This window comes from Eschrichtius robustus, chromosome 16 (assembly GCF_028021215.1).
Source record: "Eschrichtius robustus isolate mEscRob2 chromosome 16, mEscRob2.pri, whole genome shotgun sequence".
Classification (NCBI taxonomy): domain Eukaryota; kingdom Metazoa; phylum Chordata; class Mammalia; order Artiodactyla; family Eschrichtiidae; genus Eschrichtius; species Eschrichtius robustus.
In genome coordinates this window covers 76,826,394-76,840,319 of record NC_090839.1, presented here as the reverse complement: position 1 = coordinate 76,840,319, position 13,926 = coordinate 76,826,394, and the positions used below count along the sequence as shown (strand labels likewise).

Sequence of the window (13,926 nt, the reverse complement as noted above, 5' to 3'; positions counted from 1 at the left end):
GAGCTTAGCCCCGCCCCATCCGTACCCCAGGCGCGCGCTCCCCTACTCTCTCGCTCGGCAACGACAGCGAGCTTGTGCGCGTGCGCGCGAAGTAACGGCCGCTGGTGGAGGGAGGCGGGGGGTGGAATCTTTCAGGGGGGAAAGAGAAGCCGCCCCGTCTCCCGCGCGCCCACCACCTGCGCCATCGTCAGCCAATCAGCGGCCGTCTCAGGGGTCTCGCGCTTAGGGCGACTCCAGCTGCTGGGTGGCTCCCCCGTCCCTCCTCCCGCCAGAGTCCCTCTCGTACCTCCCCCCTCCCGCTGGCCTCGCGCGCGCTCGCGCTCGCGCCCGCTCCAGCCTCTTGTGTGTCCTCGCGCCCCCCGCCCGCCCGCCCTCCCTCCCTCCCCGCGCGCCGTGTGCTCCGCTCCCCCCCCACCCTCCTCCTCCTCCCCCCCTCCCGCCCGCCCCGCGCACCTCCTCCCCGGGTTCCCCCTCCCCCACTGCCGCCTCCTCCTCCTCCTCCCGCCCCAGGGTGAGCGCGAGCCACCTCCCTCCCTCCCTCCGCCATGGATCCAGGCAACTGGAGCAGCTTCATCTTCCAGGTAACAACCCCCTCCCCCGCCCCACCCCCCCCTCCCCACACCCCCTCCCGCCCGCCCTCCCTCCCGTCCCACCCCCCCTCCGCGCGCCCGGTGCGCGCGCAGCTGTCCCCCTCCCTCCCTCGCGCCCTCCCCCGCCCTCCCCGAGGCGCTGGCTGGGCGCGCGCGCGGCGGGGGCCGAGGCTGCTCCCTCGCTCCCCCCACCCCGCCCCGCCAGGCTCCAACCGCCGCCGCCGCCGCCGCCGCCCGGGCCCCCGCCCCCGGCCCCCGGCCCCGCGGGGCCTCCCGCCCCCACCCAGGGGGCGTCGCCGCCGCCGTCTCCGCCGCGCTCCGCGGCCCGCCAGGCGCCCTCCTTCCCTCCCTCCCGCCGGCCGGGGTGCGCGGGCGGCGGGGCGGCCCGCGGGCCATGCGTTCGGCGCGGCCCAGCCCGGCCGGCCGGGGGCGGCGCCCCGAGCCCGGGCCCCGCGCGGCCCGCGCCCCCGGCCCCCGCTGAGCCCCGGGGGCCCCGCCGTGGCCGAGGCCATGTTCCCCGTGTTCCCTTGCACGCTGCTGGCCCCCCCCTTCCCCGTGCTGGGCCTGGACTCCCGGGGGGTGGGCGGCCTCATGAACTCCTTCCCGCCACCTCAGGGTCACGCCCAGAACCCCCTGCAGGTCGGGGCTGAGCTCCAGTCCCGCTTCTTTGCCTCCCAGGGCTGCGCCCAGAGTCCATTCCAGGTGAGTAGGGGCCGGCCGTGGCGGGCCGGGCTGGGAGGGCGCCGACCTGCGGCCGTGGCCCACACGGCGCCTTGTTTTCGCAGGCCGCGCCGGCGCCCCCACCCACGCCCCAGGCCCCGGCGGCCGAGCCCCTCCAGGTGGACTTGCTCCCGGTTCTCGCCGCCGCCCAGGAGTCCGCCGCCGCCGCAGCCGCGGCCGCCGCCGCCGCCGCCGCCGCCGCCGTTGCTGCTGCGCCCCCGGCCCCGGCCGCCGCCTCCACTGTGGACACAGCGGCTCTGAAGCAGCCCCCGGCGCCCCCTCCGCCGCCCCCGCCGGTGTCGGCGCCCGCCGCTGAGGCCGCGCCCCCTGTCTCTGCCGCCACCATCGCCGCAGCCGCGGCCACCGCCGTCGTTGCCCCAACCTCGACGGTCGCCGTGGCCCCGGTCGCATCTGCCTTGGAGAAGAAGACAAAGAGCAAGGGGCCCTACATCTGTGCCCTGTGCGCCAAGGAGTTCAAGAACGGCTACAATCTCCGGAGGCACGAGGCCATCCACACGGGAGCCAAAGCCGGCCGGGTCCCTTCGGGTGCTATGAAGATGCCCACCATGGTGCCCCTGAGCCTCCTGAGCGTGCCCCAGCTGAGCGGAGCCGGCGGGGGAGGGGGAGAAGCGGGTGCCGGCGGCGGAGCGGCCGCAGTGGCCGCCGGTGGCGTGGTGACCACGACCGCCTCGGGAAAGCGCATCCGGAAGAACCACGCCTGCGAGATGTGCGGCAAGGCTTTCCGCGACGTCTACCACCTGAACCGACACAAGCTGTCGCACTCGGACGAGAAGCCCTACCAGTGCCCGGTGTGCCAGCAGCGCTTCAAGCGCAAGGACCGCATGAGCTACCACGTGCGCTCACATGACGGCGCTGTGCACAAGCCCTACAACTGCTCCCACTGTGGCAAGAGCTTCTCCCGGTGTGCACGGGGCTTCGGCCGCCCACTAGGCGGGTGGGGAGGGAGGGACGGTCGGCGATGGAGGTGGCCTGGCCTTGGCTGGTGGGGAGGGAGGGAGGTTTCTGAGAATGGGGACAGGGAGCCACTCCCAGGGAGGAGGGCGGACAGCCTCTCCTGGTTACCAGGGAGCAGGGGGTGGTACTTAGCAAAGGAGGTGGGTCCTTGGGTTGTAGGACAGCCTCGAGTGGGAGGAGGCCGAGGCAGCCCTGCGCCAGAGGAGGGATTTCCTGCCTTACCAGGACTCTGAAACCCCGGGCTTGGGAGAAAATGTAGGGACCCAGGGAAAGGCCTGCTGTACTGTGTTAGGCAGACTCGGGGACACCGCCACACCCCAGGGCCCTAACCCCAACCCCAACGTATCCCCAGGCCGGATCACCTCAACAGTCACGTCAGACAAGTGCACTCAACAGAACGGCCCTTCAAATGTGAGGTAGGAAGCCCGCCTCCTCCTGTCCTGGTTTTCATGATTTTGATCCTCATTGTAGTTGTCTGAGTTCAGCCTCTCAGACCCCCTTTTTCTCTCTCTTCTTTTTGCTTTTTCACTCCATTTTTTTCATCCCTTCAAGGCCTCATCATCTCACTCCCATTTCCTACAGATCAAAGATCCCCAAGGCTCTGATTCCTTTAACCTCTTGCCCCCCTCTCCCTACTCCCCGAAGCTTTAACTCTCCTGACACCCCCCCACGCCCCTCCCCCCTCCCCAGAAATGTGAGGCAGCTTTTGCTACGAAGGATCGGCTGCGGGCCCACACAGTACGACACGAGGAGAAGGTGCCATGTCATGTGTGTGGCAAGATGTTGAGCTCGGCTTATATTTCGGACCACATGAAGGTGCACAGCCAGGGCCCTCACCATGTCTGTGAGCTCTGCAACAAAGGTACATGCTGAGAGGTGCCGGGGGGGTGCCGGGGACAAAGGGTGGGGACAGAACCAGAGGCCCTTCCACAGATGTGGGTTAAAGGTGCTGTAGCCAAGAGCTCGTGGCATCTAGAGCCCTTTAGAAAGCAAAAGAAGCAACATTGGGATGACTAAACATCATCACTAAGTTCGTAGAGGTCATGGCTTGAGGAGATGATCTACCAGAAAGAGTCCACTTCTGGGTGTGTGTGGGGAGATGGGAGGGGGACACAACTGCTTTGGGGAAGGAGTGGTCAAGGGAGCCAGTTCCCAAGGGTCAGAAGGCAAGGTTTCAGCTGTGCAGCCACAAGTTCTTGTCTTCAGCTCCTGGGGCAAGTGGAGTACAATGGCAGGGATTTAACAAGTACTTGCCATGCCTCAGTAGTAGAGCAAGCTGCTTTTAAACAAATTCACTTCTTCACTGAGTAACCGGTCTGAGACTGCATGGGGCACTGGAGGGAGGGGACACAGCCGTCTCTGCTGAGGGTCAACTCTTCAAGTGGCTAGGAATCAGTGTCCGGTCACCCCAGGAGAGATCCCCCAGCCACAGAGGATGGGTTCTGTGGATACCAAGGCCCAAAAGCCAACACCACTCAACCAGTTCTCAAGCTCAGGGAGGAGCTATGCCCCACCAGCCCCAGCAGAGTAGTTGGCCCCAGGCTACCAAGGATGTGGTGGGAGGAGGACAGGGCCATCTGAGGAGGGTGTCCCCAGCCTAGGAGAACAACCCCGTCTCTGGGGTCTCCGCCTGGCTGACCCCCACCCCCCCATCCCAATCCACCCCCCCCCCATAGGCTTCACCACGGCAGCATACCTGCGCATCCACGCGGTGAAGGACCATGGGCTCCAGGCCCCGCGGGCTGACCGCATCCTGTGCAAGCTGTGCAGCGTGCACTGCAAGACCCCTGCCCAGCTGGCCGGCCACATGCAGACCCATCTGGGGGGGGCCGCCCCCCCTGTCCCGGGAGACGCCCCCCAGCCACAGCCCACCTGCTGAGGGGGACCCCCGCACCCACAAGGCAAGGCGTGGGGCATGGCTGGGGGGGGTGGGATGGGGCGTGTGGGACGAGGGGGCTCAAAGGGCCCAATAGGGGATCTTAGGAAGGCCAGGGATGCCCATCTATCACCCAAGTTAGGGAGACTTCTGGGGACAGGGAGGGCCTTTCAGGAGAACTGGGTAAGGATGTGGGCTAAAATCTCTGGGGACCAAACAGGAAGTGAGCAACGGCTGTGTCCCACGGGAGGTTGTCTGGGAAAGAGTCTGGGGCAAGGGGCAAGGCTCTTGCCATTCAGATTGCGCTGTGATCTGGTGTTTCTCACCTTGCAGGTACAGGTGAGGTCTGTCCAATGGCGGCGGCGGCGGCGGCGGCAGTGGCAGCCCCTCCCACAGCTGTGGGCTCCCTCTCGGGGGCCGAGGGGGTGCCTGTGAGCTCTCAGCCACTTCCCTCCCAACCCTGGTGAGCTCCAAGTTGGTGGGGGGGAGAGGGGAGAATGGAGGAAAGTCCCTTGGTACCATCTCCTCTTCCCCTCTCTCTTCCCACCAATTCCTCACTATTTCCCCCATCAACCAAGGAGCCTCCAGAAGAAAAGGAGGAAGAAGTGTTTTCTTAGGGGAATTCGCTAGGTTTTAATGATTTGTTTCTCCTGCTCCTCTCTTCTCCCTATCAGACTTGACCCCACACACACCTGTCCCCTCGGTTGTGTTGAGGCCCCCTGGACAGTGGGCAGGGGTGGCAGAGGACAGGAGTGGCCACTGCCCTCACCCCCTCTCCTCTCTGTAACCCCCTGCCCTTCCAGGGATTTGTGAGCCTTTCCCTCGATGGTCCTTCTTCCTCTCCTCCTTTCAGTGTCCCCCTACTGTCTGCTGCCCCTCCCTGGGGAGTTGGTGCTTTTTTTTTTTTTTTCCAGGGGGAGGGAGGAGAGGAAGGAGGGAAATCAAAGATTCTGTCCCAGAGAGGAGGAAAGGTGAGATTTGAGGAGGGGCAGAAACAGGGAAGGCAGAGTTTGTACCTTCATAAGGTGGGGTGGTTTGGGGTCAGGCCCTAAATATCATCCTGCTTGAGAATCTGTCAGGGGAAAACAAGTCAAGGGGAGCAAAAGAAGGAGCCACTAGGGCCAGAGGCAGAACAAGAGATGGAATCTTAGGGGGCCAGGGTAAATGGGGGGGGGATCCAGGGACTAGAGGTGCTTCCTGGGGGTGGGGGGAATGCAGCCACAGTGTCTCCCCCTTCCCTCTTCCACCCCAGCTCCATCCCTGGCCTTTTCTTTTCATCCCTCCCCCCCCGCGACAGAAGCTGTGGCCCTGGCCATGTCATCGTGTTCCTGTGTCCCTTGCATGTTCCCCACCCTTCACCCCCTCCTTTTGCGCGGACCCCATTACAATAAATTTTAAATAAAAACCTGTCTCAGACTCAATGAATGAATTGCTCTCACCAAGCCCCCTGTCCCCACCCCTAAGGGGATTCTTAGGCCTGTTGTCTGTCCCAGTCTTGCTCTGCCCTGTGCAGCTCTGGGGCTCTGGCTCCTTCCTCCCCAGAGGCAGCATCAGTGGCTGCAGTCCAGATTCAGGGTGGGGCTGAGGCTCCGGTGACTGTGGAGAGCACGTTCCAGGACTCCGGAGTCTCTGGGGAATACCCAGTCTGCACAGGCCCAGAATAGCCCCTGGAGGCTTGAAGAGGCCTGGGTCAGAAACCCAAACAGTTGTGGGACATACATGCTGCTTTCCCCCATCCGGAGCGATTGCCTGCTGCTCAGCCAAATGCCTACATACCCTTAAGGCCCTGAGAGTTGATGGTGGATGATGTAGCTGCGAAAAGACTGGGCAACTGTGAGCCCTAAGACTGGGAACAATGAGGTTGAGAATAAAAACTGCACTTCTCCCCACTTTTTCTCTTCATTCTTGGCGTGGTCCAACCTGCTCTTACGCGGGCTCCTCTGCCCCAGCCCCCTCCTGCTGTTCCAGACTGCCCTTGCAGCCTCTACCCTGCCCCTTGCAATTCCCTTCCCAGTCCTTGCTCTGACCCTTCCAAGGACCTTTTCTTGAGCCTTCCAGTACCCATTTCTGCTGCTGCTTCCTTGGGGGTAGAGGGACTTCCTGTTCTGCAGGCTCCCTTCTCTTGAAACCCCACCCTGGTCATCCTCTGCAGCCTCCACAAATCTTGCCTCATCTCCCCTTCTTTCTGCTTCTAGGGGTGCCTCCACCTGGTCCTGCCTGTCCCACTGGTCCTGTCTCTCCTCGCAGAGCCCTCTCCGTTTCCCCTAACCCCCTGCCTCTGCCAGGACCCCCGGTGACCGTTGGCGGGAGGGGGCCGGGGCATGGGAAGCAGGCACCCCCAGGAGGCGCGCGGGGGAAGGGCTAGAGAGCGGTGCGAGTGGTCCCCCGGCCGGTTGCCCAGGTAACGCGGGACCTGGCACGCGTGGCTCCCTCCGGCTGGCCGCGAGGGGCGGGAGGCGTGCAAGGGGCGGGGGCGGTGCGCGGCAGCGGAGCGTAGGGGAGGGGACCTGAGAGGAGGGGAGGAGGGGATGAGCAGAGGGGAGGGGAGACCCGCCGCCTCCCTCCCTCGCTCGCTGACTTGCTCCCTCCCGGGCTGCGGCTGCTGCAACCGCGGCGGCGGCGGCGGCGGCGGCAGCAGCGGGAGCAGTTTGGAGGCCGGCGTCGAGGTGAGACGGGAATGGACTGAGGCTGCGGGTAGGAGTGGACGGACAGACAGCGGACGCCGGGAGGGCTGTACGGGAATTCGGGCGCCTGGCGGACTGGCTGGTGGTGCTGGGCGCACCACGCCAATGGGAGGAGGCGGCGCCGGTCCCCCGGGGGCGAGGAAATCCCTGGGAGAGGGGCTGGGAAGGGGCTCAGAGGAGATGCCCAGGTCCCCCAGGGAGGGGCGCGGGCGTCTACGCCCCAAAGGCGCATCAAGCAAACCGCACCGCTGGGCGCCCAGGGAGGAAGGGAGGATTGATGCAGAGGGAGTGGAATGCGAGTTTCGGGGTTCTCTGCCCAGTCTGCCTACCGGAGTGCATGGGTCTCTGAACAGCTTGTTGATTTTGGGGTGCTGTGGTATCTACTAGGATCTGAGAGTCTGGATCTTGTTGGGTGGACCCAGGAAGAGACCATGGGGAGGATCCTGTTTACAAAAGGGCTCATCTTCCCAGGGCTCTCTAACCAGAAGACTGAGCAGAGCACTCCTCCCCAGAGATGTCCCACCCCAAAGCAAAGGAAACCCCAACTTTTCTTCCTTTCCCCAGAGGCAGCCCAAGGCTGGCCCTGAGATAGGAGCATTGCCCTCTTGGGCTGCAGTGCTGAGAGCTACCTCTTCCCTCCTCACACTAAGCCTGTCTCCTCCTCTTCCAGGATTTGCTGCTGTCTCTGCTGCTCTATCCTTCCCACAGAGGCCCTCTCCCCTCTCCTATCTCAAGATGGCAGCCAGCAGCTCTCAGGTCTCTGAGATGAAGGGGGTAGAGGAGGGTCCCCAGACCCAGGGAGAAGGGCCTGGCCATTCTGAAGCTGGAACTGGTCCTCCCCAGATCCCAGCTGGGGTCCCAGATGAGCCAGAGACCCTGCAGCCAGGACCAGACATCACTGGGGCCCCTGTGGACACAGAGCCCAAGGCTGGGCTGGCTCCAGAAACCACAGAGACCCCAACCGTGGCCCCAGAAACAGCTCAGGCCAGAGACCTCAGCTCAAGCCCAGGAGGGGAATCAAAGGCCAACTCCAGCACCGAAGAAACATGCCAAGAGCTACCATCCAAACCAGAAGTGAGCAAAGAGGCCACTGCAAACCAGGGGTCCAACCTGGAATCCGCAGCCCCACTTGAGCCAGCCTCAGAGCCTGCTCCCCAGCCAGACCCCCAGCTGGACCCCCAGCCAGACCCTCAGCCAGAACCCCAGCCAGCTTCCCAGCCCACCTCCAAGCCAGTCCTTCAGCCAGAGCCCCCTACCCAGGAGGACCCCACCTCTGAGGTCCTGACTGAGAACGTGGGAGAAAAGCAGGAGAATGGGGCAGTGGTTCCCCTGCAGGCTGGTGATGGTGATGGGGAAGAGGGTCCAGCCCCCCAGCCTCACTCACCATCCTCAACAAAAACCCCCCCAGCCAATGGGGCTCCACCCCGTGTGTTGCAGCAGCTGGTTGAGGAAGATAGACTAGGAAGGGCTCACAGTGGGCATTCAGGATCTCCCCGAGGTAGCCTGAGCCGCCACCCTAGTTCCCAGCTGGCAGGGTCTGGGGTGGAGGGGGGTGAAGGCACCCAGAAACCTCGGGACTACATCATCCTCGCCATCCTGTCCTGCTTCTGCCCCATGTGGCCTGTCAACATCGTGGCCTTCGCTTATGCCGTCATGGTGAGCCCCAAGGGACCCTGGCCCAGGCCTGCTGTGGCTCCCAGCTTCCTGCCAGTGCTGGGACAGAGCCCCAGGAGTAACCTTGCCTTCCCTCCCCTCTCTGCATGGACCTCACTTCCCAATTACAGGGCCTTTCCTTGCCTCTTCCTAGGATTTCACCTTCTGAGCCCTACCCCTTCAGGTGGGAGGGAAGTTGAGACATTTCACACAGCCTTACTGACCTGTGCCCTCCTCCTGCTGCCTCTCCAATCCCCTTCCTCCCTTAACCACTGCTACCAACTGGCCTGTCTCCTCTGGACGACTCTCACACCTGATCCCGGCTGGGCTGGTGCCCCCACCCCTCACCCTAACCCCAGTCCCGGAACAGCCTGCAGCAGGGGGACGTGGATGGGGCCCAGCGTCTGGGTCGCGTGGCCAAGCTCTTAAGCATCGTGGCGCTGGTAGGGGGGGTCCTCATCATCATCGCCTCCTGCGTCATCAACTTAGGCGGTGAGTGGGGGTCTGGGACAGGCCGGGAGGAATGGAAGGGTTGGCAAGGGCAGCTTTACTAACCCCTGCCCCTGATCTCTCCTGTCTGTCCTCCCTACTTCTTTGTCTCTCCTTGTCTCCCCCCCCCCCCAACCGTCTCTGTCTGTCCCTCCCTCTCCTCTCCCACAGTGTATAAGTGAGGGGCTCTGCCCTGCATTCCAAGACTTTTTTTCCTGTTGGGAGCTGCCTTGGGCCCAACCTCCCCTGGGGGGAGCCCAATCCATGGCCCAGGCCCGCACCCATAGGGACCAAGGGAGCCTGAGCGGCCTTGTTTACAGCTTCTTTCCTGCTCCTGCATCCTGCCAGGCTCCACTGCCAACCGTAGGCCTCCCTTCTCCCTGCACTGTTTCCAACTTCCCTGCACTCCTGCCTGCATCCCCTCCAGCCTCTTGGCTTCCCTATCCCTGCACTTCTGGAAACCTCCTTGCACTTCTGGAAACCTCCCTGAACATCTCCCAAACTCTCTTTGCTCTCAGCCTCCCAGCATTTCTCCCCACCTTCCTGCACCACAACCTCCCGAGAATTTCCTGCACCTCAACTCTGGTCTCCCTTTCCCAACTTTCATTGTCTCAGCATCCTCCCCCATTCCTTTCTTCCTTCTCTCCTTATTCATCTCCCTTTCCCTCTCCACATCCTCCACCCCCTTCCTCTTCCTGCCTCCTCATCGCCCCTCAGCATCCTCTCCTCCACCCTCCTCCACCGTTCATTCTGCAAAAACTCCAGCACTTAGATCAGGCTGGGGGAGGGGAGCAGTGTCAGGAGAGGGCTCCCTAGCCCGGGCTCCGACTGTTCTCAGCTGGGACCACCCAGGTCCGGACGCCCCCATGGTGCCTCGGGGTCGCAGCGCTGGCAAGCCAGGCCTCGTTTGGAGACTTGTGCAGGGGTGGCCAGTACTGTTCCGAACACGCACCTGGGAGAAGGGAGGGGCGCGGCTGTTGACCCTCCCCGGTCAGCCTGAGTTGACCTACCCCACCTGGGCTTTTTAACCCAGTCAGAGAACTCGTTGGGGTTGGGGTCATTCACGTGCTTTGTAACGAAAGAACCCAAAAAATAGGACCAAAGCTCCCAGCTGCAGGGAGCAAGGGAGAGGCGGAGAGGTCTATGATTTTTTAAGAGGACGAGAGAGGTTTGGGGGGCGGGGACCGAACCACAACGCGGTTCCGAGTTGGCGGGTTTTTTTTCCCCCTAAAAAAAGAAAAGTGTAGGGAAAAAACCTAAAAGTCTAAAATCAAAACAAAACAAAAGGATACACCAAACAGATTCTCCCTTTTTGTATGCCGGATGCTGCATGAGTCTGAAACACCAATAAACGGAGACTGCATGAGACTCGCCTCCAGCCTCAGTTGGTCCGTACGTGCGTGCGCCGCTGGGGCCCGAGGTACTGCCTCCTTTCGGGCAGAACCTATTGGGTGGTTTGCGCATGCGCCGCCCCGGTGGCCATCTTTACTGTGGGCCGAAGCCTATCATTCCGGAGCGCCTACCTGCGCATGTGCAAGCCTTCCCTTGCTTTCCTCTTCCAAGTAGCTTTGACTAAAACTGAGCCTCCCGCGCGATCTCTGTGCGCCTGCGTGCTGTGACCCTACGCAGCCCGGGAGGCGGGCCTTAGCTCCTAGGTGCGTATGGCAGCTGAGGTGGCGAAACTTCGAGGTGCGGGGAGAGGGTGCCGGATCCAGGTGTAGAGAGCGGCGGTATCAAGGCGAGAAGAGCGAGTCCGCCCCTCTCCCGCCTGGAAAGTGGTTTCTGCCGGTCCCTGGGAACACCGGAGTACCGGATCTCGATCCGTGGGGGCGGGGTCCTTGGAGGGGACGGAGCGCCCCCTCCTGGGAACAGGCGGTCTGTTCGCAGGGACTGCTGTTGGAGCCTGATTGGTTAGAGAGACATTCCCTAAACCCCTGGGGAGCCCAACCCTTGGGGTTGGAGGATCCCCAGCTCAGTACTCCTGCATCTCCTATCATCGCAGGGCCCCTTCCCTAGTGACATATGTCCCTTGTCCGGGGCCATGGAGACACTGCAGCCACCACGGCGGCGCCTCTGTCTGAAGAAGGGGAAGTGACCTCCGGCCTCCAGGCTCTGGCCGTGGAGGATACCGGAGGCCCCTCTGCTTCGGCCGATCAAGCCGAGGAAGAGGGGGAAGGAGGCCGGGAGGAGGCTGAGCATGAGGGGTCCGGGGCCGAGGAGGTGCAGGGAGAAGCCCCCAGCACTGAGGGGGAAGAGCATGCCAAGGGAGAATCCGAGGACTGGTGCGTGCCCTGCAGCGATGAAGAGGTGGAGCTGCCCGCGGATGGGCAGTCCTGGATGCCACCCCCCTCGGAAATCCAAAGGCTCTATGAACTGCTGGCTGCCCACGGTACCCTGGAGCTACAGGCTGAGATCCTGCCCCGCCGGCCACCCACACCTGAGGCCCAGAGTGAAGAGGAGAGATCCGATGAGGAGCCAGAGGCCAAAGAGGAGGAAGAGGAAAAGTGAGGGCACACCCTTACACCTTGTCCTGGAGGCTGCTCCCCTGATGCCGGGAGGAAGTAGGGAGGGGAGGTGGGACCCAGGAGCATGGGAAGTGGAGGGAGGGAAGAGAGCCGGAGAGGAAGAGCCAGCAGGCTGTGAAGTGTGGGTGTTTGGGGGGAACCACCCTCACCTTTCACCCTCTATCCCCCTGTCCCAGACCGCACATGCCCACAGAATTTGACTTTGATGATGAGCCAATGACACCAAAGGACTCCCTGATTGACCGGAGACGCACCCCAGGTACAGACAAGAGGGGAGAATTGGGGGGGGCGGTGAAGGGCCTCTGCTCCCACTTACTCAGAAAGTGACTCCCTAAAAGAGGCCTTTGCTTGGTGCCTTGATAGCTCAGAACTTGTTTCAGGAGAGAGCATGCACCCAGTGGTGCCATCCTTCCAGCTTTGGTGGTCCCCTATCTTCTGCAGATAATTCCATCATGCTTCCCATTCCTTTGATCTCAGTCCCCCCAGAAGTCCAAGTCATTATCATTATTATCTAGATCCACATCCCTACACTACTGTGTACATCTCGTAATCTGACCCAGTTTCCCATCCCATGTGCCTTCCTAGAATTTACCCCCGGAGCCATTCTTTTTTTGTTTGCTTGTTTTTTTAATAAATTTATTTATTTATTTATTTTTGGCTGCTTTGTGTCTTTGTTGCTGCGCACGGGCTTTCTCTAGTTGCGGTGAGCGGGGGCTACTCTTCGTTGCGGTGTGCGGGCTTCTCATTGCGGTGGCTTCTCATTGCGGTGGCTTCTCTTGTTGCAGAGCACGGGCTCTAGGCACACGGGCTTCAGTAGTTGTGGCACACGGGCTTCAGTAGTTGTGACACGCGGGCTGTAGAGCATACGCTCAGTAGTTCTGGTGCATGGGTTTAATTGCTCCGCGGCATGTGGGATCTTCCCGGACCAGGGCTTGAACCCGTGTGCCCTGCATTGGCAGGCGGATTCTTAACCACTGCGCCACCAGGGAAGTGCCCCCTCGGAGCCGGTGTTGATTTCTCTTTCTTTTACCCCAGCATTCAAGCCAGCAGCAAGTCTTGTTAGCTCTGCCTGCACCCTTAATCCAAGCCACCATCTCTGTTGCCTAGGTAGTTGTGGTAGCTCCTAACTGGTCTTCCTGTCACCAGCCTCAGCAGCCAGAGACGGGTTTATGTTTCAAAACATAAATTGTGTCACTCCTCTGTTTTAAATTCTCCAAAGGAGTCCATTTCTGGGGGGCGGGGGGGGGGGGGGGCGGGTGGATGAGTGCGTCAATTGAGAATCCAACCCGCCCCCCCCAGGGCTTCCATGTAAACTAAAAGATCCAAACCCCTTATCGTGACCTGTAGGTCATATCTTTGGCCTTATCTTTCCTGTCTCCCCCAGCTCTACATTTCTCATTGAACAGACCTCCCTGTTCTTGCTCTGGGGCTTTTGCACTTGCTCGTCCCCTACCTGGGATGCTCCTCCCCGGTCTTCATATTTCTAGCCCCTTCTCATAATTCAGATCTTCACTGCCCACCCCATCTGAGGCCCCATCCCTAAACCTCAGAACCTCCATGACAGGCCTGGAAATCTCTGTTCAATGAGCTCCCCAAGTGATTAGTAAGATCCAGGCAGGTCTGGTGCACACTGCCTCAACTCGCTTCCACATTTCTCTCATTCCCCTTCTCCAGGAAGCTCAGCCCGGAGCCAGAAACGGGAAGCGCGCCTGGACAAGGTCCTCTCAGACATGAAGCGACACAAGAAGCTGGAGGAGCAGATCCTTCGTACTGGCAGGGACCTCTTCAGCCTGGACTCAGAGGATGCCAGCCCCACCAGCCCCCCACTCCGGTCCTCAGGAAGTAGTCTCTTCCCCCGGCAGCGGAAATACTGAGTGCTGCTGCCCTTAGGGTACAGAGTCTACCTGCTGGGGCCTTGGCTCTTCTTCCCTAACCCAGGCCGCTGGGAAACTTGGGAAGAGGAGAGACACTCCAAGCTCCCAACACAGCACCTTGCCAGAAAGAGGACATACGTGTATGTGTTTATGTTTTCTATTGAACATCTCTTTGGAGACCTGGGCTGAATTTTCTGAATCTAAAATAAAAAATACCAAGTTATCTTCTCTTAGAGGAGGGACTGCAGCTGGAACCGAAACAGCTGCGGAGAGGCAAAATTGTACGCACCCAGATGGGGAAATTAAAGCCAGATGGGGTAGAAGTGAACTCAGTCGGCACCTGCCCCCCTGCCTCGGGCCGAGGACCCTTCCCGGTCTCATGCCAGTGCTGCCAGCTGGCTCTGAGGTGGGAATTCCTGAGCACTGAATGAGCTGCAGTGCCTTCAGCTGCAGTAGAAGCAGCCCAGAGGAGAAAAAAACAAAACCAAACAAACGAGAACCAGCTGCAAGGGCCCTTTAAATGCCCAAGCCCCACCCCCG

At 61.5% G+C, this 13,926-nt stretch overlaps 3 protein-coding genes across 8 annotated transcripts; all 3 read left to right on the top strand.

The window, feature by feature from the left end:
• Nucleotides 1-490: 490 nt before the first annotated feature.
• On the top strand, nt 491-5,570 carry MAZ (MYC associated zinc finger protein). 4 transcript variants are annotated; one of them, XM_068524115.1, is made up of 7 exons: nt 491-581; nt 1,206-1,292; nt 1,376-2,232; nt 2,638-2,701; nt 2,976-3,147; nt 3,962-4,186; nt 4,495-4,580. In XM_068524115.1, the coding sequence occupies exons 1-6, from the start codon at nt 546-548 to the stop codon at nt 4,162-4,164; spliced, it is 1,419 nt and encodes a 472-aa protein (XP_068380216.1). In that variant the 5' UTR covers nt 491-545; the 3' UTR covers nt 4,165-4,186; nt 4,495-4,580. The 4 variants fall into 4 exon arrangements, with proteins under 4 accessions (XP_068380216.1, XP_068380217.1, XP_068380218.1 ...); XM_068524116.1 differs by lacking the exon at nt 3,962-4,186 and having other exon boundaries at nt 493-581; nt 4,495-5,570; XM_068524114.1 differs by lacking the exon at nt 491-581 and having other exon boundaries at nt 1,034-1,292.
• A 1,176-nt stretch (nt 5,571-6,746) lies between these two features.
• PRRT2 (proline rich transmembrane protein 2) lies at nt 6,747-10,555 on the top strand. 2 transcript variants are annotated; one of them, XM_068565203.1, is made up of 3 exons: nt 6,747-6,827; nt 7,516-8,501; nt 8,858-10,555. In XM_068565203.1, the coding sequence occupies exons 2-3, from the start codon at nt 7,581-7,583 to the stop codon at nt 9,050-9,052; spliced, it is 1,116 nt and encodes a 371-aa protein (XP_068421304.1). In that variant the 5' UTR covers nt 6,747-6,827; nt 7,516-7,580; the 3' UTR covers nt 9,053-10,555. The 2 variants fall into 2 exon arrangements, with proteins under 2 accessions (XP_068421304.1, XP_068421303.1); XM_068565202.1 differs by having other exon boundaries at nt 7,516-9,010.
• A 57-nt stretch (nt 10,556-10,612) lies between these two features.
• On the top strand, nt 10,613-13,753 carry PAGR1 (PAXIP1 associated glutamate rich protein 1). 2 transcript variants are annotated; one of them, XM_068565205.1, is made up of 4 exons: nt 10,613-10,642; nt 10,990-11,491; nt 11,689-11,771; nt 13,187-13,753. In XM_068565205.1, exons 2-4 carry the CDS (start codon nt 11,010-11,012, stop codon nt 13,384-13,386), a joined length of 765 nt encoding a protein of 254 aa, XP_068421306.1. In that variant the 5' UTR covers nt 10,613-10,642; nt 10,990-11,009; the 3' UTR covers nt 13,387-13,753. The 2 variants fall into 2 exon arrangements, with proteins under 2 accessions (XP_068421306.1, XP_068421305.1); XM_068565204.1 differs by lacking the exon at nt 10,613-10,642 and having other exon boundaries at nt 10,657-11,491; nt 13,187-13,752.
• Nucleotides 13,754-13,926: the final 173 nt, after the last annotated feature.